Genomic DNA, 24,932 nt, shown 5'->3' on the forward strand with positions numbered 1-24,932 from the left:
TCTTAAGTTCAAGCGATTTTTGTTCATTTATTCATTTGTCTGTCGCAGTCTCTTTACATGAAAATTTTAGTATATTTGTCAACATATTTTACATTAAAAAAATTAAGTGTGTTATTACAAAGTGCGAGTTTTACCACTTTCATTGAAAGTGATAGAAAGGCGCCATGGCGAAAAAGCTCCCCCCCCCCCCCCATTGGGAATACAATGTATTCAGATGAAATAATATAAATGCTTTGGTTTTATCTGAAGCTTTTGGTGGAAAGTTTGATTAAACTGTTGTCATTTGGTCAAATGATTTTACATTGCAGAACATTGTCAAGTATTCTGCTTTGGGGCTGTCTGGTATTCCAGAGGGGAAGTTAACAATAACAATTTTGCACTTCAAATTATTTTGATGTAAGCAGAGCTTAGCAGCTTAGAATGACTCATCTTGTTATTTATTCTGAAAATTTAGTTATTGTTAATTTAATTTTAATACTTAATGAATTTATTGGTAGGTGAATAGTTTTTGCAAAACTGCAAATTTTTAAAATAATGAAAACTAAATTATTTTATTTGTTTTCAAAATAAAGTATGTTTAAACAATCTGCCTAAATTAAAAAATTAAACTGTCTAATGGTTTCCCTCTTGGCCAGTAAATTTGTTTTTCCCATTAATGACACTAATTTGAAGATTCTTTTACTCTGAGAATTCATTTTTGAGTGAAGGAAAAGTGCCAATTAGAGCTTGGAGATTTTGGATTGCTAAAGATACGTAGAAATTAAAACTAATAGGGTGTTTGAAACATTAGTAACAGATTTTTTACAATCATGTCAAGAGGGTAAGGGTTATATTTGACTGTTACAAATCTGACAATCATTACAAATTTTTATACTTAATGGACTTGATACATTAACTGTATAATTTAAGAGTAATATAAATATGTAAGTAATACTTATGTAAATTTTAATTTATATTGATAGCCATTGAATTATATTATAACATCTCACATTGAAAATTTTAATTTAAAAAGATTTTTGAAAACTGAAATTATTAATAATAGATTAAGAAATAACAAGTTTTTAAAATCAAAATATAAAAAGAATCTTAAAACAAGCTTATAAAAGAAAATTAATTCAAGACTCTCAGTTTAGAGGGGGAGGAGGATTTGTACAAGTTAACAAATTTATTATTTTAAAACAAAATTAAAGTTTTTGGGGCAGTAGAGACAAACAAAGGTCTGAACATTGATGTTAAAGAAAAAAGGGTGAAAAAAAACTGAGATAATCTTGTTTGAGAACTCAAATTTTCGAGAGAAAATAATGTTTTAGAAGCATGTTTTAAGAATTTAAGCAACTTTTCAATTGTGAGATAGTCAACAAACTCATCACACAAAGAAAAAAGTGTGAAAAAACATCGGTAAAGCATGTATGAGTTCAGTTACAAATGGTTTCTACTTCTATACTACAGTCGAACCTGTCTATCTCGAATTTCACGGGAAGAAAAACAAATTCGAGATAAAGAGGTTTCGAGATACGGAGGTTTTGAAAAACTTATTGAAGTTTGGAATCTTATGATGGAAATTTGAATTTTATACTTAAGACAATACGTACGAAAGATTAAAATGTAAAGAGCAATAATTAACTTTTAAGCTATCCACAATTTCCACATCGGTTAAGGTTCCAAATATGACCAGTCCACATGTGTATGTTTTAAAACGCACTTGTTCACATCCAGAAAAGCACATTTTTGAATTTTATATCGCTGTTTTATTTGACTGAAACGTTTGCTCCACGGACATTCTGTTATTGTTGAAAGCGTGCTCACTGCACTAAACTTGGGAGCAATTTCATTTTTTTTTTTTAATGGATTGCCGTTCAAAAATTCTAGAATTTTCATTTTTCATCATTTGAAAGAATCTTTAACTTTCTTTTCACTCCTATCATCTCGGTTTCCTAAGCAATCACAACTTCAAGCAAGAGAGCAACCACAGAACGCAACCTAAACCAGAAAACAAAGTGAAACGGTTTTTAATTTGATAATGATCATTAACCACGAACTTGAAAAACTTACCCAACATATCAAATCTGCCAAGCTCATCTCTCACCTCATTGTCCCATTCTGCTCTGCTTCCGAGAAAGCGCTCGAAACGACTGTCCTTTCGTTAGTCTTCCTAGAAAACCAAGCTATTCTTGGACAGGGCGCATTTTTCCCCTTTTTCCATTGCCCTCTCTGCCCTTGAGGACAATACAACCGTTTCTGTGTTCAAGGAACGTTGTTAGTTGTTTTGAAGACTACTGGTCTTCGAATCCGAAAATGACAGCATTGCTGGAATTCGAGATAAAGAGGTATTCGAGATTTTTTTTCGAGATAAACATGGAAAATACATTGAATTTTGGCTGCAAATGCAGGGAAATTAAAAAATTTTGAGATAGACATGTTTTCGAGATCAGCAGGTTCCAGATAGACAGGTTCGACTGTACAGACATGACGAATTTTCTGAATTTTAAGACCACTGAACATCTCTAATTAAAGTTTCAAAAATTAAAACTATATTTATTTTCATCTCAAAAAAAGTATTTTCTATGCAAAAATAGTTTGAAAAATTAATTTATTTGCCGTTTAAATATGCATTACCAACTTATTCCTTCATTTGGTAAAGAGAAGGAAATTTCTTACCTGTAATTTTGTGCAACTGAAGTGAGAACTTGGGATCAGGGAAACTTATACATTGCATGCAAGACTTCATGTCACGCAACCCATTGCCGCCAAATAAATGTTTTGACTAGAAATAACCATCCCAGAAGTTTGCACTCCAGATTGAATATGAAAACTTGGGACGAGCATAAGTTGTTTTTTTTTATCAATATGTTTTTATTTTTTCTAAAATGCAAGAGTTGGTTCTCAGATAAACATAAACCATGTTACTTCATTTTGTATTTGTTTCTGCTGAAATGTTTTATATTGCACAAGATTGTTTTGAAATTTACGATTGGAACGTGGGACACTTGCTGACAGTATTTTAAAGCAATAAAAAGAGCTTGAGTGTTAAAGATTAAAGTATAACCTCAAAATTTTGCCACGGATTGTATGTAGAACAAAGTTTACTGTATGATTTGGGAGGGATTTTGATTGAAAGTGCTTGGGAAATTCATCTGGGACTTAAATTAGCACTTTTCCTGATATTCACCAATAAGATTTTTTTTTGTCATTTTTAGTGACTGAAAGAATGTTATTGTTTATCAGATCAGGGATTTTAATGAAAAAAAAAACAGCTGTATGCATTTAATGTTTTGCCTGATGTAACTTTTTTGCAGAAAAAAAAAAGTGCAAATTCATAAAAATTTCTTTTTGCAAAAATTAAGCAAGTTCACGAAAATATTTTGCTTTTGCACAAAATGGGGCACCAGAAAGAACCTGGATCGTCCCTTGTAAAATAAGATTGTTAACTTTTCCATAGATTGAGAGAAATACTTTGAACTAATAATTTTTTATTCCCTAAATGTGATTTTTTTGAGCAATCAGAGTGTTTATTGTTCTCATTTGACGGTTTTGATGTTCCTATGATTTTATTTTCCCCCGCCTCCCTCTGCAGCACCACCGTCGACTAGCCTCTCCTGCTGCTCCTCCAGACAAAACAGTCGCCAGGTTGCGTCCATATCCTACACACACGCATACATACACACACTGCACACACACACACTCATGCCTATACACAAACACAGACGCCTACATACACACACTTGTGATTGCGAAAAACATAATTTGAATTCTAGGTGTCAAAATTCCAATTAATTTTATTTTAAATTATTTTTATTTTAAGTTAGTGCCTACATAAAAAGTTAGTCATTTGTAACCTTTAGACAAAGTTATCAATTTTATTGTTTTTGAAAAAACAGGTTTGGCTTTTTAAAAACTTTTTAAATTAATAAAATTGAATTAAAAAACTTTCCAAGCTTTAGTAATATATGGTTTTAACAATAGACTATAAAAGTAATTTTTAAAAATCGCATGTTGAAACTCTAATAATAAGCATTTAAAGACTTGAAATAAGTAATCCTGAACTTCTCATTCAAAAAAAAAAGAAAAAGAAATGTATGGTAGAGAAGTTTATTATTCCATTTCCATGTGCTTACTTTTTTTTTTTTTAATTATCTTATGGGAATCATTTTAATTTCTTTTGCCAGCTGGCCATGCCTAAAAGAAATGTGAAGTTCTATTTATTCCTATTCAAGAACATAATTTATTTAAAGGAACTTTAAAAGAAGTGGGGAAGAATTGCAAGCTTCAAAATTCTATTTAATTCCCCCCTCCCTGCTAGAAAGCTTGCATTTTTCTGAATGTTCCACAAAGTGATGCTTGCTCATTATGATATTGATTTTCTGCAACTGCACAAAGTATTGATTTTAGCTAGCTCCCCTTTCGCTGAAAAAAAAAAATTAAAAAGGGGATCGGAAGGGAATTTTAAATACAGTTTTGATTTTGTTTCCTTTCAAGATTTGTTTTTTATCTTGAGTTCTGTTTATTTATTTATTTTTCCTGTGGAGGAATATTAGGTAATGTTGGATTGTAAAAAAAAATAAAATCTAAGACATATTAATTTTGTCATGAAGCATAATTCTATTTTACAAGTTGAGTTGATATTGTTAAAACAATTGTTTTCTTTCTTAGGTACCAAGAACAGTTACCAAAGATTATACAATCCAGAAAGCCTCCTCACATAGTGCATGAAGAATTGATTCAAATTGTGAAATGGAAACTTATGGTTTGTATTTTTATTAATTTTTTTGAGTGATTTTTTTTCCTTTTTTTAATTTGTCATAACTATTATGTTTCTAAACTTATTTTATTTTTATTTAGTTATACTAACACTAAATTTGTGGATTCATTAGAAAAAAAAGGTTTTTGTTTCAATTTTATAAATCTTATTGTTTGTTCGTTAGTTCTACTTGTAAAGAATTTTTTGTGAAAAAAACATTGATCATGCATTTCTATATGTATGACAGGGTTGCCACGCACCTGGAAAACCTGGAATTGTCAGGGAAAATGAAAATCACATAAAATGGTCAGGGAATTCTTTCTCAATTTTTGCATCTGGTCAGTGAAACTGTTTCATAAAAATGTGGAAGTGCAGTAAATGTTGCATTCCAGACAAGCTAATTTTCCTGATAATGGAGAGGATAAAAATTCAAGTTCATTTTTAAGTACTAAATGTAATGTTTGAGATTTCGGTCCTGATGCATCCTTCAAACTTTTCCATTATTTCAATGGTTGGCAGTTATTTTAATTCTGGATTAGAATGACTTTATTTTTGCAAACTTTAACTGTATCGAGTTAATTAGCAATTAGATTTTTCGTGAAAATACTAAACTGTAAAAAAATGAGCACTTAATTTTTTAGCTCTTCATTTGCTTTTAAAGCTAAGGATTTGTTAAAAACCTTAAGAATAGTATAGTAATTTACTATTTTCTTATGTATTGCGAACATAAATTTTAAATTGGGTCATCATTGCAGAGAATTTTTAGCATACATTTTTATTTTTGAAACAGAATGAACTATTATTTTTATGGATCCTTGCTTGCCAAAGAAAGATGTTACAATTTTATCCCTTTATCACGATGCTGATAATTTTTTCACATGTTAATGTTACCAGTTGGGAATGGTGGTAATGTTGATGTTTTGGATTGTGATTGTTTTGGAAACATCTATAGTGGTTTTTGTTAAAACATTGGTGTTTTAATTTTGAACATCTTTTTTTTTTAAACATCAATGTTTTTTAAAAAGATGTCACCACTTGTTGAGAATGTAGTATCAACAAGAGCATGTTTTTTCTGTTATCATGTTTTTATGTTCTCGTGTAAACTTTTTCTTACAAGAGAATTAAATTATGCCTTTTAAGTAAGGTAAGCTCTTCTTAGAGACTGTAGTTGTACTAGTTGAGGGAGTGGAGGTTTAAAATTGCCAAAGAAAGTTTATCTCAATTTAACCTTAAATGCTAACTGCAAAGTATAAATCACTGTATTATTAATAGGGGATAAATACATCTCTAATGGTGTTCAATAACGTACTAGCTTTTTAAGCTGTATGCGTAATACCTTTGATGAGGATAAATGTAGAGAAAGAAAGGGGGTACATATGGTCACTAACTGGAAATTAATTCATTATTGAACAAGTTGAAGTTGAGTTTTTTTCATAGGTTAGTAGTAGTGTGTAAGAACTGCATGTGTGTGTGTGTATACTTTATTTCTCAATAATTAATGTGAATTCGGTTCCATATAATAAATCACGTTTTGTCATATTTTGTGCAATATATTAAGTAATACAAATGTAATGTTGGATAAGGGTGCTGTTTCATGTCTAGGGGGCTTTAACTATGTTAAAAACCTATTTAAGTTGTCGTCAGTAAGTTTTCTGCCCTCTAATTAAGAAAATATTTGGTTTATAAATTCATAATCCTACTTCGCGGGAATTCAGTTATCGCGGTGAAATCTGGAACGAATTAACTGCGATGAACGAGGGTTAACTGTATCATGAATCTCCCACGGTTCAAGCAAACGATGACCAAGATGTGCAAACCTATAGACAGAAAACATTTCGCAATCACACAGGGTGTGAGTAATAGTTTCCTCGTTAAAAAGGTAACCTCCACAAATTGGATCATTACTGATGCCCATTATAGCACGGTGCTGCTTTAAGGTGTAAATACCAGTAAGAAGACCAAAAGCCCTCCTAACACTTTTTGTTAAGAAGCTAGTATTTTTGGCATATGATCCCCAGAGAGAATCAGGTCTGTCCTTGGGATGACAAGCTGAATATGTTCAATGTCATCTCAAGATAACCTCGCCAACGGGATGGTTTCTCTCACAACAGCCATCTTAAAAATAATCACTGCTTGAGCATAGATAGGACTGTGGCTGACTTGTCCATACTCCTTAAGATATAGCAGTTTGTGCAGGGGAAGGAGTTGAAACCTCCGACTGAAGACGTTTGGTTTTTCCTGCCTTCTCAGGAATGGTTGGCCCAGTGGCTTTCGCCTTCCATACCAGTCTCTTCCTCTCCTGCCTGCGCCAGCGCCTGTTGTATTTTTGTACACAAATGAGTACTCCCTGCCTCCCTATGGAACAGTCCGTGGGTTGCAGAATTGCACCCTCATTTCCTCCAGCAGTAAGGTTGCTGGTTCTCTTCTTCTGCAGCAGCTTGTGTAGGGGAAGGAGTTGAAACCTCAGACTAAAGATGTTTGGTTTCTTCTGCCTTCTCGGGAAAGGCCGGCGTAGTGGCTTTCGTCTCCTGTACCAACCTCCCCCACTCCCGCTCGTGCCTGTTGCATTCTTGTGCAAAAATGAGTAGTCCCTGCCCTGACCCCTTACTGCAGAGCTGGTGGGTTGCAGACCCGCACCTTCACCTCCTCCAGCAGCAAGATTGCTGGTTTTCTTCTTCAAGCCAGCCTCCAACTCCACGGGAGCAGGGAACCGGGCTGTGGTAAAAGGTCAACACCTGCACAACCACCCTGTACAAGTGCAAGGCAATTACAACGAGGTTTTGCACGGTTCCTCGAGAGGATCGTTTAAGACATCATACAACCCAGATGCCATCCATCACCACGGTGTTTGGCATCTTGGATCCATTTTAGTCGCCTATTACAACAAGCATGGACTACGTTGGGACTATTCTGCTCTGGTCACCATACAGAGAAGAAAAAACATTTAAAAAAAGTGCCAACCAAAAGTTTTGAGCAAAATAAACTGTTTGCATTAAAAGGGAAACAAACATTTGCACAACACAACTGCAGAGATTCAAAAACAAAAGTATTAAATTTTAAGTTTGTGTTAAGGGGACCGTGGACATTGAAAGCTTTTTCTTTTGTTTATTAATTTTGAAATATGAAACTGGGCATAAAAAATAGTAAGTTTATTAGCATGCAAAATATCAAGCAAAAAAAAAGCAACAATATAAAAATTCAATTAAAATTATAAATTTTGAAATTTAAGATAAAAAATTTAAAATGCTCCATGCGACTCAATTTTTGCTCTTATCTCAAACAATTTGCATTTTATCAAAGAACAGAACATTGCCAAGAACATTGGGTATCCATTTAAGGATTGGTCCATTATTAACTGCACAGTATTTTTTTTCGCGTTAAGCAATAGTTTTTGTAGCGAATATTACATAAAAACCAAAACTTTAATATTTTTAAGCAACAAAAAATTCTCTTGAACCTTAATGCATACCCAGTTTTATCAACCTACTACCAAAGTATCATATTCTGAAATTTGAAGCATATCGAACAAAAATTAAGTCGCATGGTGCTTTTTTCAATCTGTGTCGCATCGAATTTTCCATTTCGAGATAAGTGACGTTAAAGTCTAATTTCACCTACATTTCATGTTCTTCGTATTTTAATACCTCCCGAAAGATATTTTCACGATGACTAAATATTTGACATTAATACCAATGAAAGAATTTATTGAAACTTAGTTTACATGTTTGACACCTAGTTTTACTTAGTTTTTCGACTTTGTTTACATGTTTTATAGTCATTTTAGTGGAAAATACGCTCTGTTTACCTTTTTTTAAACGCATATAACTTCGCGATAAAACATCAGATCAGCAAGAGGTTTTTTTTATACGATTCAGCACACTTCATATATTGTTACTTCCGCGGAATACAAAAATCATATTTTTGACCGATTTCAGCTATTTGGAAGGTCTACGGTCCCCTTAACTTAACCCAAATCTTGATAATTATTGATAATGTTTTAAAGCATTATTTGGTTAATAAAGTAGGTTTATTTACAGTGAAAATTATATTATATTGATATTAAATAACATTAGTTGACATTCATTATCCTGGAATTTTTTTAAAAATCAACTGGAAAAGCTGGAAATGTCAGAGACTGATTTTATTCTTGAACTTCTGTGGCAACCCTGTATGGCAAATTAACTGGTAATGCTGGGAACTTCATTTAAATATAAGTTACACAAGCAAAAAAAATCTGGTTCACAACATTTGGGAGAATGTTTTAGTTTGTTTAATGCTGCTCTATAGTTTATAACTATGAAAATATAACTGCAAAATAAAAAGTACAAACATTGCTACAAAGTAAAATGATAGCTAGAAAAGGAAGCCCAGACAAATTCAACTAAAAAAAACCCCAGTGATTATTTTTTATTGGACTTCAATCAACTTGGAAAATCTCAAATATCCAACAGTCTCAGTCGCATTGAATTCAGCATTTAATTTACTTTCATATTTAACTGTATGTTGAAAATCCCTTTCCAAATGGAAACATTGTCCAAAAATGTCTTTTTCTGACACAACAGTATATTTATTGGTAACACTAAATCAAAAGTGAATTAAAGAATGATCTTTAAACATACCTTCTATAAAACTTTCAAATTAACTACTAAATCTCCTCTTTATGCCAGTAAAATTCGAAAGGTCTCTAAATATATGTCTTCTTGAGAAGTATGAGTCCGCTGATTGGGATGGAGATACGTATATTAATCATTTGAGTGCTGAAGAATTTTCTTGTCTTTATACCAAATGTGCAGAATAAAATGCGTAGATATTCTTATTTATCTTATTTGAGTTTTGAAAAATAATAAAAATGCCTACAATTAAGTCTTATGGGGTCATTTTTACTTTAAAAATGTTCGCTTATTTCAAGAAAATTTTTCTGCACAAATTTCTTAAATGCCATTTTACATACAGAGAAAATTCAAGTTGCAAGGTCTAATTTTATTGATTTTTTACTGTGCACCTCACACTGTCGCAAGTTTTCACCCAGTAAGTTTTTTTTTTCAAACCGCCTGAAGTATTTTTGGGTTGAGAACTATTCCTTCTCTCTCTCGTTAATGAAGTTCGAAGTACATTGTAATTTAGGTAATGTGAAAATTTCAACAACAAACAGTAGTGAAATCGCACTTAAACGAATTTTCGGTGCACTACGAAAGTGATAGTGCTCTTCATCACACTCAAATGGTGAAGAAACTAAATGTTGAAAATTAATTTCTGATCGAAAGCTACAGAGAAAACCAAAGCATTCGTATGTTTTCATTGTATTCAAAATTGGAACCTTTTCAAAATGGCTTCAATTCTATCATACGCTCAATAAGAGCGGTAAAAACCCGCTCCTCATGATGACAGACTGAATTCTTGAAATTTACAAAATATGTCAGCTAGTATGCTAACATTTGCGTCCGAAGAGTAGTGAGTGTGTAAGAGACAAATACACTCATGATGAACCAAAAAAAAAAAAAAAAATGCTTGAACTTAAGATTTCATCTCAAACAAAAATGTTAAATTCTGCCATTACAATATTATTTTTGCGAACCACCGGTTAGGAACCAATGCCATAGGGCATTGCACTGGCACAAATATTTTTTGTGCATATTTTAAAAAATGTTTTTTGTTAGGGTGGTTTTTGGTGGATCTTAAATTCTGCAGGAAAGTCATTGCAGGCGACAACACTTATTTTTTTTTTTTTTTTTTTATAGTAGGCAATGCCATGGTTAAAAAATAATCTTAAAAAAAACCTTTAATTAATACATAATAAAAAAAACAACCTGTTTGCCCTGGATGACTATTTTATTCGTCATTAAACTTCTCAAAACAAGCAAGAACTTTGGTTTGAAAATTTTCCTTAAATGAAAAAGATAAAAAATATAGAAAACTGCTGTGGCGATGCCTTTCAAAATAATTAAATAAATTGAGATTATTTTTCAATTTTCTGAAATTAAGCATTTTTTTATCTGCAGCAGCATATTCAGATTACTTCAAATCAGAGTCATTTAACTCTGGAGAATTTGTAGAGAAGTAGTAACGTGTCATTTTGCAAGAAAATGATATTGAAAATGAAGTTTTGAATCTTATAAATGGAATATTTTTTCAGTTCATGTGCTTTGTGTTTTACGTATTTTTTTTTTTTCATGTATTAAAAACTTTTATGTATTCTAATTACATTGGGTTTATGTGGAATGTAGACGGGTGTTTATGATGATTGGTTTGCGGTTTCCGAAAGTTTTGGCTGACAACACCGTTTATAACTGAAAAATTATTTTTTTTTTTAAATCGATTTGTCTGATTTTTGTATGCATATTTGAAGAGTTTTTAAAAAAGGGATGGGGGGGGGGGGGCTCGAACTTCCTCATAGTCTCCAAAAATTTCATACTGTCTTCAGAAAACTTGAGCCCACATTAGGGCTGAGCGATGTAGAAATTTCTGAATTGTGATACATCGCCAACTTTACATTGTGAAGTAGCGATACATTGTGGTGTAATTCATGGCTTTTTTTTTTCAATTATTGTTTAAAGCTTTGCTTGAATTTACTTGTTTTAATTTTGTGAAACATACAAGATTTTGAAATGTATTTATTATGTGAGATACTTAAGAATAATAGGTTCTAGCACCAGCATAAAAAGAGAAAAAATTGACAATTAAAAGCAGTGTTATAAAAGTATGGGGTATCAATAAATTTTGCAGACATGTGATTTGGGATTAAAATTGGTCTATATTTTCAGTTTTAACGTGTGTGAGCTTATGGAAGCAAAATTATGCAGTACATTCACAAGCTCCAATATTCATGCATTTAACACCAAAATACATGTCTGCAATTGTTGTTGCTACTTTGCGTTTTAAACTTTGCTTCTTCGTTTGGTACGTGATTGTATGTTGTACTTGATTATATGTTTTATCGATATATTTTTTCGTTAAGAGCTAAAAAAAATTGCATATCCTCTATGTTTTGGGGAAGTGAAGGTCTCTGTTTGCTCATAATACTTCCATCAGCTTGTGTAATAGAAAAGTTTCTTACTATAACTCTGCATACCGTCGTTGTTTAGTGAAATTAGCTTGACATACTGCTAATTCAACATAGGTGTGAAAAAATGTCTGTACATTGGTGCTTGGGTTTGTAGTCTATGCAGTATCGATGCATCGCCCAGCCATAATCCATGATCACCCCTAAATGTTGAAATAGCTTTATTTAGAACAAATAAAAATTAACTTTCTCTTTTAATTGTATTTCTCTTTTCACTAGCTAACTCAAATATAAAGGACTGTTTTTTTAATGCTGTTATCTACTAAAATTATTTATGTATTTTGTGTATTTGAAATTATTCATTTCTAAAGAAAATTTAATATATTGATTGCTTTGCTCACTAAGGGCTTTTAGAGTAAAATCCGACTTATGCAATTCATTAGTTGATATTTCTAGACTGTTTTTCTTTCTTTTACAGAGGGGAAAATTCCGTCCAAGGCTTACCGACTTAGTTCGTATCAATACAGAAACAGCGGTTTTGCAGATCAGTAAAAAAGCATTTAGGAAACCTCCTAAAGAATTATCCCAGGCTATCACAGCCCTTACCAATTTAAAAGGTGTTGGACCTGCGACAGCATCAGGTACTTTTGTTGTTTCATGTACATATTCTTCTCGTTCTCTATAGTTTGCAAAAGTAAAGAAGTAAATTAGTCAGAAATAGGTCTTATTCCATTGATTATGTTCAGATTTTTAAAAGGTATACAAATACAAAAGTGACGACCAGCAACAGGCTCTGGGTCCAGCTAGACTGGTCCTAGTCAATTTACAATCCCCAGTGAAGATCAATGGCCCTCTTAAAACTGTCTACTCCTTTGCTCATTACTAGAGACGTACCGAGTACTCGGTAACTACTCGGTACTCGGCCAGTATGCCGAGTACTCGGTACTCGGCCAAATTTTGATCAGATACTCGGCCAATACCGAGTAGTTGCAAAAAATTGAATGTATTAAAATTTACAAAAAAGCTCAAGCATATATAAATTTCTGCAACCATTTACATTTCAAATTTAAATTTTGAGAATAATGAAGTTTGAAATACTTTAATGGAATAAATCTTGGTTTGAATGTCTCGAAAGTTAATAAAACTTTTTTGTTAAAAATTGTGCAAATATGGAATTTTTGCTACAAACTAAAATTAGTTATGAGATGTATAAAAATACCTTAGCTTTAAAAATAAAAGGAAATAAAACAACGTTAGAAGCACAGTGCAGGATCACTGCAGACACATGTTTTGGCGTTACGAGGAATTTCTTTTTCAATGCACAAAATATGAGCTCGTTGATTTAAAGGCATCCGGAAAAAGTCGAATTTTTTGCCGTATGCCTTTACATTCTTTAGTTCACATGTTATGCACTTAAAAGACGATCCCTGTAACACAGAAAAACGTGTGCAGTGTTCCTGCACATTTGTTTTTTTGCTTTTAAAAATTATTTATGTTTAGCGAACTAGACCTATAATGAATAAATTTGTATAATTTGTTTTAATTCCAACTTGATAAGTCATACCTTTTATTTATTCATTTTTAATTTAAAAAATATTATATTATTTTTGCAAAATTTTGTAGTTAAATTTCAGCAGGAATTTAGTTTAAAAACTATTATATGGACAAGGAGCTCTACACTACTATTTCAATAAGTTCAAAATTCATCGGTGTGTGTCGGTGGTCCTTCTTTCAACATAATTGGTACTGGGAAACTCGGCCGAGTTACTCGGTAACTCGGTACTCGGCCGAGTAGTAAAAGGCCGAGTACTCGGCTACTCGACCAAAGTGCTACTCGGTACGTCTCTACTCATTACCACCTCTTCCGGTAAGCTGTTCCAAGGTTCCACTACCCTGCTAAAATAATTTTTTCTAATATCCATGTTAGCCTGAGATTTAAATAGCTTAAAACAATGACCCCTTGTCCTGTTTTCAGTGCTAAACTTTAGCCCCGTAACATCTTTCGTTTTAATAAATTTAAACAGCTGAATCATGTCCCCTCGGTCTCTTCTTTGCTCAAGACTGTACATTTTTAGCCTTCTAAGCCTGGAATCATAATCTAAGTGGGAAAGTCCACTTATTAGCCTTGTAGCCCTCCTTTGAACCCTTTCCAATACATTAATGTCTTTCTTAAGATAAGGAGACCAAAACTGAACAGCATACTCCAAATGGGGTCTTACCAAACTTCTATATAAGGGGAGGCTTATATAGGGGAGGCTAAGGGGTATTTGGGCTTCTTTTTTAATTTTTTGATTTGGATTATGTTTTCTAGTTAGAAAATTGTTGTAATTTATGCATTCATTTTTAATATTTTGGAGTATTTAATTCAGAAATTTCTTTGTCTCACAGTGTTTGCAATGTTATTTTTGTATCAAAATAATTTCCCAGTTTGTTGATTAGGGTGTCCTAGAATAACAACGTGCAATCATCATGTTTCTGTTGCAATCAGTAATCATCTCATTAAAAGGAAATATCAGTGTAAATGAGCATATTATGAAAACAATACTATAAATAACTATGTCAAGGCTACATGTTCACTCAAGACTTCGTTAAACCTTGGGCTTTTTTTATTATTATTATTTTACTCTAGATCAGCGGTTCCCAACCTTTTATATCTTGCAAACTCCTTCCAAAATCTGTACAAGTTTAGCGAACCCCTTGTGCACTAAGTACTCAGTGACAGGCACCGCCCAGCTCCTCCCCACACACAGTAATTTTTTTTATTTATTTTTCTCTTTTTAAAAAACAAAAATAATAGTCACAGAATATAGAAGTACAAAACATTGTTACAAGCTAAAATGACAGCTAAAACATTATTAAGAAACGAAACAGTGATAAATTCTTCAAGGTTCAGCTCACTTTGAAAAAATCCTTTATAGAATAGTTGTGGAACAAGGAATTTCAAAGTTTGGCTCAAATGTCTTGTCTGACAGTTTCAGTCTTACACTAGGTTCCCAATTTCCTTTTGCATTTATCTCTACCTGCTGAAATTTATTTTTCTATTGCAACAGTACATTTATTGGTAACGTTAAATCAGTCAATCAAAAAAATGATCTGAAAAATATATTTTAGAATGTCCCAAATTAACAAAATGATCGTTTTTCTTCCAGTAGAATCTAGTTGTTTGATAAGAATACAATGTGTACAGTAATTGTTTTAGTGCTGAAGAATTTTCATTTCCTTATGCTGAAATGGGGAATAAAATATGGTTATTTTTTATTTTATTTTTGAAAAATAATAAAAACGCCTGCAATTAACTCTAATTATTATATAGACAGTAAACTTTACCAACAAAAATATTTTTATGCTCACTTATTACAAGAATTTTTCTGCTCAAATTTCGCTAGTTCTTTTTTTACATGGAGCTCAAATTTTCATATTTTAATTCCGTAACTTTTTTTTACGACGCAACGTACCACACTGTAGCAAGCGACAGTAGCGCCATTGCACTTTTTGTGTCATTCTCATTTCAGGCCAGGCGCAAGATAAGCGCGATAGCTCTTCGTTGCACTCAAATGGTGAAGAAACTATAAGCATAGAAAATTAAGTAAAAATGGTTCAAACGCTCGTGTTCATCTAAATACATTGCATTCAAAAGTTGAATTTTCTCAGCACAGTCTCAATTCTACCATGCTCAACGAAAACAGTAAATACCAGTTCTTTGAAATGACATATTTAATTCTTTTAATTTACATAATAGACGGTCAGCAAGTGTTATAACATTTGTATCCAGAAAGTATTGAATGTGCAAGAGACAAATGAATAAATGATGAAAAAAAAGTGCTTTAACTTGAGACTTCATCTCAAATAAACATGTTAAATTTCCGCCATTATGATATTATTTTGCCAAACCCCCTTCGTACCTTTTGCGAACCACCTGTTGGGAAACGATGCTCTAGATTATCAGTGGAATACGGAACACAGTAACTGCAGATAATCTACAGCACAAGTAAAAAAAGATCCTAGAGTGCATACAACAGCTTTAAAAAGTCAAAAACACTTGCATACATTTGCTTATTGCTTACTGCAAGGCTGCAAAGTCAGAAGTTGGACTCGTTTTTTGAGGTAAACGAAATAGAAATCAAAAGCTCTAAAATATTCGTAGTCAGTCATTTTCTCTCCAACTCCGCAGCCTTGGTTTATTGTATTTCTTTATGAAATTTGAAGCAATACATTTTTGTTTCTTTTAATTTCTGTATATATTTTTTTAGTTGGGGTGGGGGGGGGGATTTAATCCTTACCTCCTGCTAGTATGCCCTGGTCTCTTTTTTTTACCTTTCTTGTGTCTTGCAAAACATTTAGGAGTCTACACCTAATTATTCATTATTTCAAAGTAAGGAGTCTCCTGTTCATTTGATTTTTAAAAAATTCATCCCCCTCTTCAGCCTTTTATTTTTTGAGAGAAAATTTAAAATAAAAGAATTTCAGGGTATCTCGTACTAAATTTTATTTTCAACTTGGAGCCTAAAAGTTCAATATTTTTATACTCGACCAAAATTTTGATTTTTGTAGAGATTATTTTTTACCCAGCTTAATCAAAACACTTGTCATGCTTAACATTTATTTGTTATTTTTTAGCCATTCTTGCTGCCGCATTTCCTGATGATGTACCATATATGGCAGATGAAAGTATGCTGTCCACACCTGGTATTGAAGCAACAGATTATACTTTAGCAGAATACCTTAATTATGCAGAACACATAAAAGCATGCTCAGATCGTCTAAAGAAACTTGGTAATTTCATTTGGTCAATTTATAATAATAGTTTGAAGTAAATATTGATGTCTGTGTTTGTTCAAAACAGGCTTTGTTGATTTCAATCTTCTTGATTTAAATCAATTGATTTAGGGGGAAAAAAACAATTGATTTGAATCAAGTGAATTTTTTTAATAAAATCCTTAATTGAAACCAGTTCATTTTATTTTTATAAATTAATTTTGCATTTTTAGAATGTGTTACTCTAAATTTACCTTACGCTGCATTATACAATCTTGACTTCAACAGGCAAAACTACATAGATCCCGCTTGATGTGTGTGAAACAGATTTTCCTTCTTGCAATATCGCTTTTACTCCAAAATAACAGTTCAATGAACCAAAAGAAATGAACCAAAGATAGAACCAAAAGATAGAACCAAATAAAAATTTTCAGTTTTTCTCATACACCATCACTGATATAATTAAGAAAAGTAATTGCTTGACATATTCTTTTACACTAAAATGTACAAGATGATGGAAACCCTATTTTTAAGAAAAGCATAAAACAAAATTACTTCTTATCAAAGTATTACAACGTATTTATAAATCTTTAAAATGTATTGAATAGTTAGAGAACTTATTTTAGTTTGAAAAGTAAGCTGAATAGATTCATCTACTGTATGAAATATATTATGTTTATAATGTAAAGTAATAAAGAATTATTAATTTAATTTTAAAAAAATCTGATTTAAATTTTAAAAAAATCAAACTTTGATTTTTTTAAAAAACCAAAAAAATCACAAACTCTGGTTCAAAGTATTTATGTGAAAAATAAAGAAAACAGAAAAAGTCTTGTCTAAAAAATTACTGAAACTTCAAGCTTGTTTTGGGGGATGCTACTGCAATAGTTGTCTCGAATGTAGCTTTTCAGTTAAGGTCTGGCTCATTTTGATGTGTTTTGTTTTGTGAAAAGAATTTTTGGCAAATATTTAAAGCAGAATGCCTGAATTTCTTAAGTTTGAATTAATATTATGCTGTGGGACAGAAGTGTGTGATCTGCCACTCTGTTTTATAATCAGTTTTTTTAAAAAAATAACCTGTAAAATGATTTAAATTATGTACAAAATGAGATATTGGTGCATACGTACTTGCCAACTCTACTGTTCTTAAAGGGAGGATCCTATGTTTTACAATTCTGTCCTGTTTTTAGAAAATGTGTTTTAACTTGTCAAGAAAAAGCAAAAACTTGAGGAAAGTTTTCAATTAATCATCAAAAAGTTTTACTTTCTTAGATAGCACCCATAGTTTCTAGTCATCCTCCAATGACAGAGGGGATTAGAACTTCAAATAGTGCATAAGAGTTATGACTGAAGAATATGATGGTCCAAAATTTCAAAGGTGAAAATTTTTGAGTCTTACCCTCCCATTTGGATCCAATACATAAGAAAATAAGTAGGACAAAATTTTATAACATTTGAATAATATTTAGAGGTAGCTCAAAGCCGATGAAGTTTCCATCATTGTCGAACATAAGTAAATTGATAATTGACCAAACTAATCACAAATACAATTGCTTTTTCCATTAAAAGAAATTATTTACATTGCAAAGTTGCTACTTTTATGTACATAGTTTCAACATTACATTAGCCATGAAATATGTTCTGTAAATACACAAATGTTTTTTGTAAGATGTAGCAGTTAATGCAATTCTGCCCAATTCTTTGTAAGTTGACACAGTGTTGTGCTTTGACCAAAGAAGCCTCAATACTGGCAAAAGCAATATCACCTGTTTTGCTAGTATAAAATAATTAATTCTGGAGTGTCAAAACCACATTATAGAATTGATCATTAGTGCCATTTTTAATAAATGCATAGTTTCTTTACTTCTGCACCAAAATTACTTCTCTGTAACAGATAACAGTATTTCTTGTATAGTATTCTATTTCTTGAACTGATTTTAATAGTTCAGCATAAAACCCCTTTCCTAGCATCAGAATTATTGTACCTAGAGCTAAGCACTATACTTAATGAAGGTTAAAAATCCTGTACTGTTTTGAATAGAGATGTACCGAGTAGCACTTTGGCCAAGTACCGAGTACTCGGCCGAGTACCGAGTTACCGAGTAACTCGGCCTTTCACTACTCGGCCGAGTTTCCCCAGCACCAATTATGTTGAAAGAAGGACCACCGACACGCACCGATGAATTTTGAACTTATTGAAATAGTAGTGTAGAGCTCCTTGTCCATATAATAGTTTTTAAACTAAATTCCTGCTGAAATTTAACTACAAAATTTTGCAAAAATAATATAATAATATTTTTTAAATTAAAAATGAATAAATAAAAGGTATGACTTATCAAGTTGGAATTAAAACAAATTATACAAATTTATTCATTATAGGTCTAGTTCGCTAAACATAAATAATTTTTAAAAGCAAAAAAACAAATGTGCAGGAACACTGCAGACACGTTTTTCTGTGTTACAGGGATCGTCTTTTCAGTGCATAACATGTGAACTAAAGAATGTAAAGGCATACGGCAAAAAATTCGACTTCTGCCGAATGCCTTTAAATCAACGAGCTCACATTTTGTGCATTGAAAAAGAAATTCCTCGTAACGCCAAAACATGTGTCTGCAGTGATCCTGCACTGTGCTTCTAACGCTGTTTTATTTCCTTTTATTTTTAAAGCTAAGGTATTTTTATACATCTTATAACTAATTTTAGTTTGTAGCAAAAATTCCATATTTGCGCAATTTTTAACAAAAAAGTTTTATTTACTTTCGAGACATTCAAACCAAGATTTATTCCATTAAAGTATTTTAAACTTCATTATTCTCAAAATTTAAATTTGAATTGTAAATGGTTGCAGAAATTTATATATGCTTGAGCTTTTTTGTAAATTTTAATACATTCAATTTTTTGCAACTACTCGGTATTGGCCGAGTATCTGATCAAAATTTGGCCGAGTACCGAGTACTCGGCATATTGGCCGAGTAGGCCGAGTACGGAGTAGTTACCGAGTACTCGGTACGTTTCTAGTTTTGAAACATAAGTCTTTAACCACTAGTTTGCCATCGCTTCAGAAGATATTGGATTTCAAAAGATTTGGTATATTTAGAACCTAGGGTGACAGTTTCTATGCTCCAGAATGCGCCATGTAATGATTTTAATTTAATGAAATAAATGAATTTCATTTTTGTGATATAAAAATATTGATGAAGAAGTAAATATAATTGCATGGCTCTTTTTGACAATCAAGTGATAAACTCAAATATAAGACAATTGGTAAAGCTGTTCAAGAAGTCAGTGAAAAAATATTGCTGCTAAGTAACTGAGATTATGCCCAAAAATCTCATGAAATTTGAGGATTTCCTAACTTATGATCAGCTTCATTAACTGAAAAAGAAAAGAATTTAATCTGATACATTTGATCATGCAAAACTTGTGAGATCAAACAAATCTGCGTTATCTTGCAGAAAAGAATTACTGTATATTAGAAAAGATTTTAAGGAAAAAATAACCATTTAAAGATCAATTTCAACTCCTGTTGCAGGTTATCGAAAAACATTGACGCTCTTATACCGATAGCAAAAAATAGTTTTATAGGTACTAGCACAACCACATCCATAGTCATTTAAATATAATCTTAATATATAAAAATCTTCCGTGCGGATGTATGTCACTATAAGGCTTTTAAACGGCTGGACCGATTTTGATCAAATTTTTTGTGTGTAATTAAGTTGTGGCAAGCATGGTTTCGAAGCGCGATGAATCGAATCGGGAATGTTTTTGTTAATTATTTAAACATTGGATTGTTATATCTCCCAAATGATTAATATTTATTTTAACCTATTGTTGAGCAAGAACTGAAATATTTAATGCCAGACCCCAAAGAGTTCCTATTTTTCCTACTTTTTACAGCTCTCTCCTTATTTTCCTACTTTTTCCTTTTTTTTCCTACTTTTTCTTTCTTTAGTATAACACTTCTAATTGCGCATTGACTCTTATTTTTACAATGCTGCACCAATAATTTTCTGCATGTTTTAATTTTAAAAAACAAAAGAAACAAGCCGATCTTGAACTTTTCATGGACTGACTACAGTAATTTCTGGAAGGAACACGGGCCGCAGCGTTTGCGTGTTTAAAAGTTAAATTTTCGTAAATGACTCTTTTACAGTTGCAGCGTTACTATCGACTTTTCTTTTTATCGCCCCGACTTCAGTCCTACTGTTTTAACGAAACAATAAAGAAATAGATACTGTCACCTTTTGATGCAAATCTATATTTACCCGTCAATTAGAAGCTTTAATTAAAGTAAACGGCCGACTGTTCAAAAAGTGCAGGAAAAGCCGAATTTCCTATTCGTCAATTTTTTGTATAGTTGATTACAAATGAAATGGATTTCTATTTAAACAGAAAGGCAATGTAAAACCTTAAAAGGAACGTAAAGAAGCAAAAAATGAAAAACCTGTACACTGTAGATATTTTATTGGTGTTGGTACAAAATAAAAGTGACATAACAGAAATTCGTAAAAACGGACCACTTCAAAAATAATCGCGGAAACTTTTTCGTACATAAATATGACTATTGTTCATAAAATTTTCTTTTCTTTCCTTGCAAAGAGTGTATTTGCAAAAAATGAAAAACATGGTGAAACCTAGATGGGAAAAACGTTCCCGATTTTTGGAGAAAAATTGGAAATCAATTTAAATGCGAGATTCCGTTTTTATTTCTCCACATTTTTAAAAGTTGGGGGATAAAGCTACAAGCAAATATGTACTATATTTTTTTCTTTTTAATTGGTATTTTCTACTCTGATGTATCATCAACAGCGAGAAGTTGCTCATCATTTCTATGTGCTGTGTTTATAGCAATGCAGCATTTCTGAACATTTAAAAAATTTTTGACAGACTCTTACTCTTTTCGGGGTGCGGCAATTATACCGCATCTACTGCAAGTTGTTGCACTCAGGGCGCCTGATCGAAGGGAAGGGGGGAAGAGATTTATGCAAGTATTTGAAGCCAGGTGCTCCCCCCTCACTCTCAATTTCGCGAACAATTTCTGAATGAATATTTTTGTTGTATGGTGAGGATTGAGAGAAACTGCATGCCTTCCCTTTTATGCTCAGAGAAACCATTAGTAACTGATCTTTGTCTTTGACAAAAATGATATGTTTACCATGCGTGGATTTTTCCTTTTTTTTTCCCATGACAAAAATTTACAAGGACAAGGAGGTAAAAAATCATCAATCCAATAAAACAATATTTGTTTTTATTGCTGGATTAAAATAATAAACTGAACCGTCATTTTGATTTTTCCCATGAAGGTGGCTAGCGAAGGATGTATACTAAATGCAAATTTTATCTGAAAACAACAAAAACCGCACAAACTTGTATAGCTAAGCATTAATTTTCCAAAGACAGGAAGGGGAAAAAGTGACCCCACTGACACCCATAAATGACGTACCTGAAACAAAAATTTATGTTGAATGCTAAAAATACATAACATAGTACAAACCCTTTAGTTTACTTATTTCGTTATTTAATTAGTTTAATTATTTTATTAATTTTATGTACCATATTTAAGAACAAAATTATTGTAGTTCTGCATTTTCAGTCTTTTTCCTTTTTTTTCAAATTCAAACATCTGCCCCTGTTTATGCAAGAATGCATGTCAGCTGCTGATTATTTTTAACTAAAGCTAATTTAATATTTGTTTTACTTTTTGTATCATAGTTTATGACAACAGGAGCTGAAAGTGTTAGTATTTTCAAATTATAGGATGCTCCTGAAAGAATGTTTTCGTTTTTGACAAAACAAATCTTTAACAAAAATGGTTTTATTGCACCAAAATATGAGATTATTATTTTTTGGGGCGGGGGGGGGGGTGCGATCGCTATATTGCGTATTATTCTGTCACACTTAAAAATTTTAGTACTATATTGTTTAAAGGTGTTTCTTTGGATTTTATTTTTATATTTTTGTAATTATTATCTTTTGTTTCCACCAGTTTATTTTTCATGCTGATGATTGTCAGCTTGTCTCTTTCATTTTGTTTTTGCGACTCGGTCTTTCATTAAATCCCTTTAGTACTTCAAAAGTACTGTTAGTTTATTTTTGGGACAGTTTTAAATCAAAAGTACTGTTAGTTTATTTTACGTTAGAAATAAAATTTACGCTAAATTTGTTTCCTCTTGCCGTGTATGTAGTCCTATCACTTCCTATTTTTTCCTACTTTTTTAAGTGATTTTTTTTCCTGCTTTTCCTACTTTTTTAATTTTTGATTCTTTATTTCCTACTTTTTCCCCCCAAAAAACCACTTTGGGATATGTAACGCATTGCCAATGGACAATAAGAAAGCCAGCTTTGCTTTAAATTTTGCTTAAAATTTGCTGTCAATTGAGAATAGATAAAACGTAGAGAGTGAGAGAGAAGCCCCCCCCCCCCTCCCCTTTTTTTAACACATATATCTTGAAAGCAACGATTTTAGGTCCTGTGATATAAAGTACTGGAATAAAGAGCCGCTATATAGATAAGGCCCTTATGTATATATAAGGGTCTCTATAGCCCTTATGTATATATTATACTGGAAAGTTCACGCAAAACGTGTGTTCTGTCGTCATAGTTGAACCATGTGACCGGATCAGTGCTTTAGGTTTTCCTAACTAAATGATCAGAAAGTACCATACCTAGCAACATTTGTTTTTCGGCTGAAATCCATCTGAGTTTTGGCACTAATATCAAGAATACTTTAAAGATTATCTAACTAATCAGTACATTATTAAAGGAAAAGATGATGGAATTTAAAGACGAAACAAATTTTATTTTCGTCGAGATAAATTACAACAGGGTAGTTCTGTACACAAAAGATCAGTGCAGTGGAAGATTTTTATCGTTGGTGGAAAGAACAAATTAGGCAATATATGAAGTTTTAAAAGTTTTTGTTTAAAAGATCAGACTGCTAATCGGTCGGAGTTGGCTTCGCTCACTGATCGGCTGAATTACAGTAACGTGGTGGCTTGGCGACTTTGGCTATAAACAATAGAGTTGCGTGATCATTTGTTTACTTTTCAAAGCTACGGTTCAATGTAATTTTGTATTTTTTGTTTATTTTGCGAAATATTTCAAATTGCAAAAAATTGTTTTTCATTTTTTAAGAGTTTTTAGTCATTTTAGTTGAGGAATGTTTGTTTTACATCGGGAGGGGGAGGGGATGAGATGATTTTCGCTTATTCAGAGATTTGTTTTTACCTTTATAATTTTTCTAAACGATATCTTGGTATCTTTTCGATTGTTTTATTCTTTTTCATATGGGGGATGTTGCAGCAGGATTTCCCCTTTGTTCTAGATGGGTAGTGAGATTTTTACACTTAATATCTGAGGAGGCTTTTTATCCCTTGAGTGGCTGAAGGAACAAACCATCAAGTGCGGGAGAAAAAATAGTTAATAAAACAACTGCTCAGTGGGCACTAGATCAATCAAGTTGTAGTAAATATATGCATTCTGACACCATAGCAGCTTAAAACATTTTTTTACTTATTTTTTCAACAGAAAGGTTCAAACACTTGATAGATTATTGAAATTTTTTAACTTTTCAAATTTTATTTTCATCCATTTAAATTACAACAGGGTAGTTCTGTACACAAAAGATCAGTGCATTGGAAGATCTTTATCTTTGGTGGGAAGAACAAATAAGGCAATATATGAAGTTTTAAAAGCTTTCGCTCAAAAGATCGGATTGCTAATGGGTCGGAGTTGGTTTCGCTCACTGATCGGTTGGATTACAGTAACATGGTGGCTTGGTGACTTTAGCTATTAACAATAGAGTTGCATGATCATTTGTTTACATTTTAAAGCTACTGTTAATGTAATTTATTGTATTTTTTATTTATATGTAGAAATATTTTAAATTGCAAAGAATTGTTTTTGGTTTTTAAAGAGTTAAGTCGTATGAGTTGAAGAATGTTAGTCATGTAAGTTGAAGGGGGGAGGGTGAGTGGTTTTCGCTTATTCAAAGAACTGTTTTTACCTTTATCATTCTTTCAGATGATATCCTTTCGATTGTTTTCTTCTTTTTTATCTGGGGGACATTGCAGTGGGATTTGCCATTTGTTTTAGATGGATAGTTTTTTACACTGAATATCTGAGGATGATTTTTATCCTTTGAGTATGGCTGAAAAAGCAAATCATAAATTTTATAAAGATCTTTCAAGTACACAAGAAAAAATAGTTAATAAAACAGCTGCTCAATGGGCATTAGATAAATCAAATTGTGATAAATATATGCATTCTGACACCAAGCAGCTTAAAACATTTTTTCATTTATTTTTGTCAACAAGAAGGTTCAAACACTTGATAGTTAATTAAAATTTTTCAATTTACAAAGTTTGAACAGAACAATGTCTATCGGGTCCTCTAGTCGTCGTATAATTTTCAACGTACAAAATGCAAAAGATTTGA

At 32.0% G+C, this 24,932-nt stretch overlaps 1 protein-coding gene across 1 annotated transcript in view; it reads left to right on the top strand.

Moving 5' to 3' along the window:
- The window catches only part of LOC129221904 (uncharacterized), a 39,983-nt gene that overhangs the window by 9,754 nt on the left and 5,297 nt on the right, over positions 1 to 24,932 (top strand). Inside the window, exons 2-4 of the mRNA XM_054856280.1 lie at positions 4,651 to 4,744; positions 12,217 to 12,379; positions 16,356 to 16,511. Of these exons, the coding sequence (XP_054712255.1) occupies positions 4,651 to 4,744; positions 12,217 to 12,379; positions 16,356 to 16,511 (413 nt within the window). The remainder of the gene's footprint in view (positions 1 to 4,650; positions 4,745 to 12,216; positions 12,380 to 16,355; positions 16,512 to 24,932) is intronic.

This window comes from Uloborus diversus, chromosome 5, assembly GCF_026930045.1.
Source record: "Uloborus diversus isolate 005 chromosome 5, Udiv.v.3.1, whole genome shotgun sequence".
Classification (NCBI taxonomy): Eukaryota; Metazoa; Arthropoda; class Arachnida; order Araneae; family Uloboridae; genus Uloborus; species Uloborus diversus.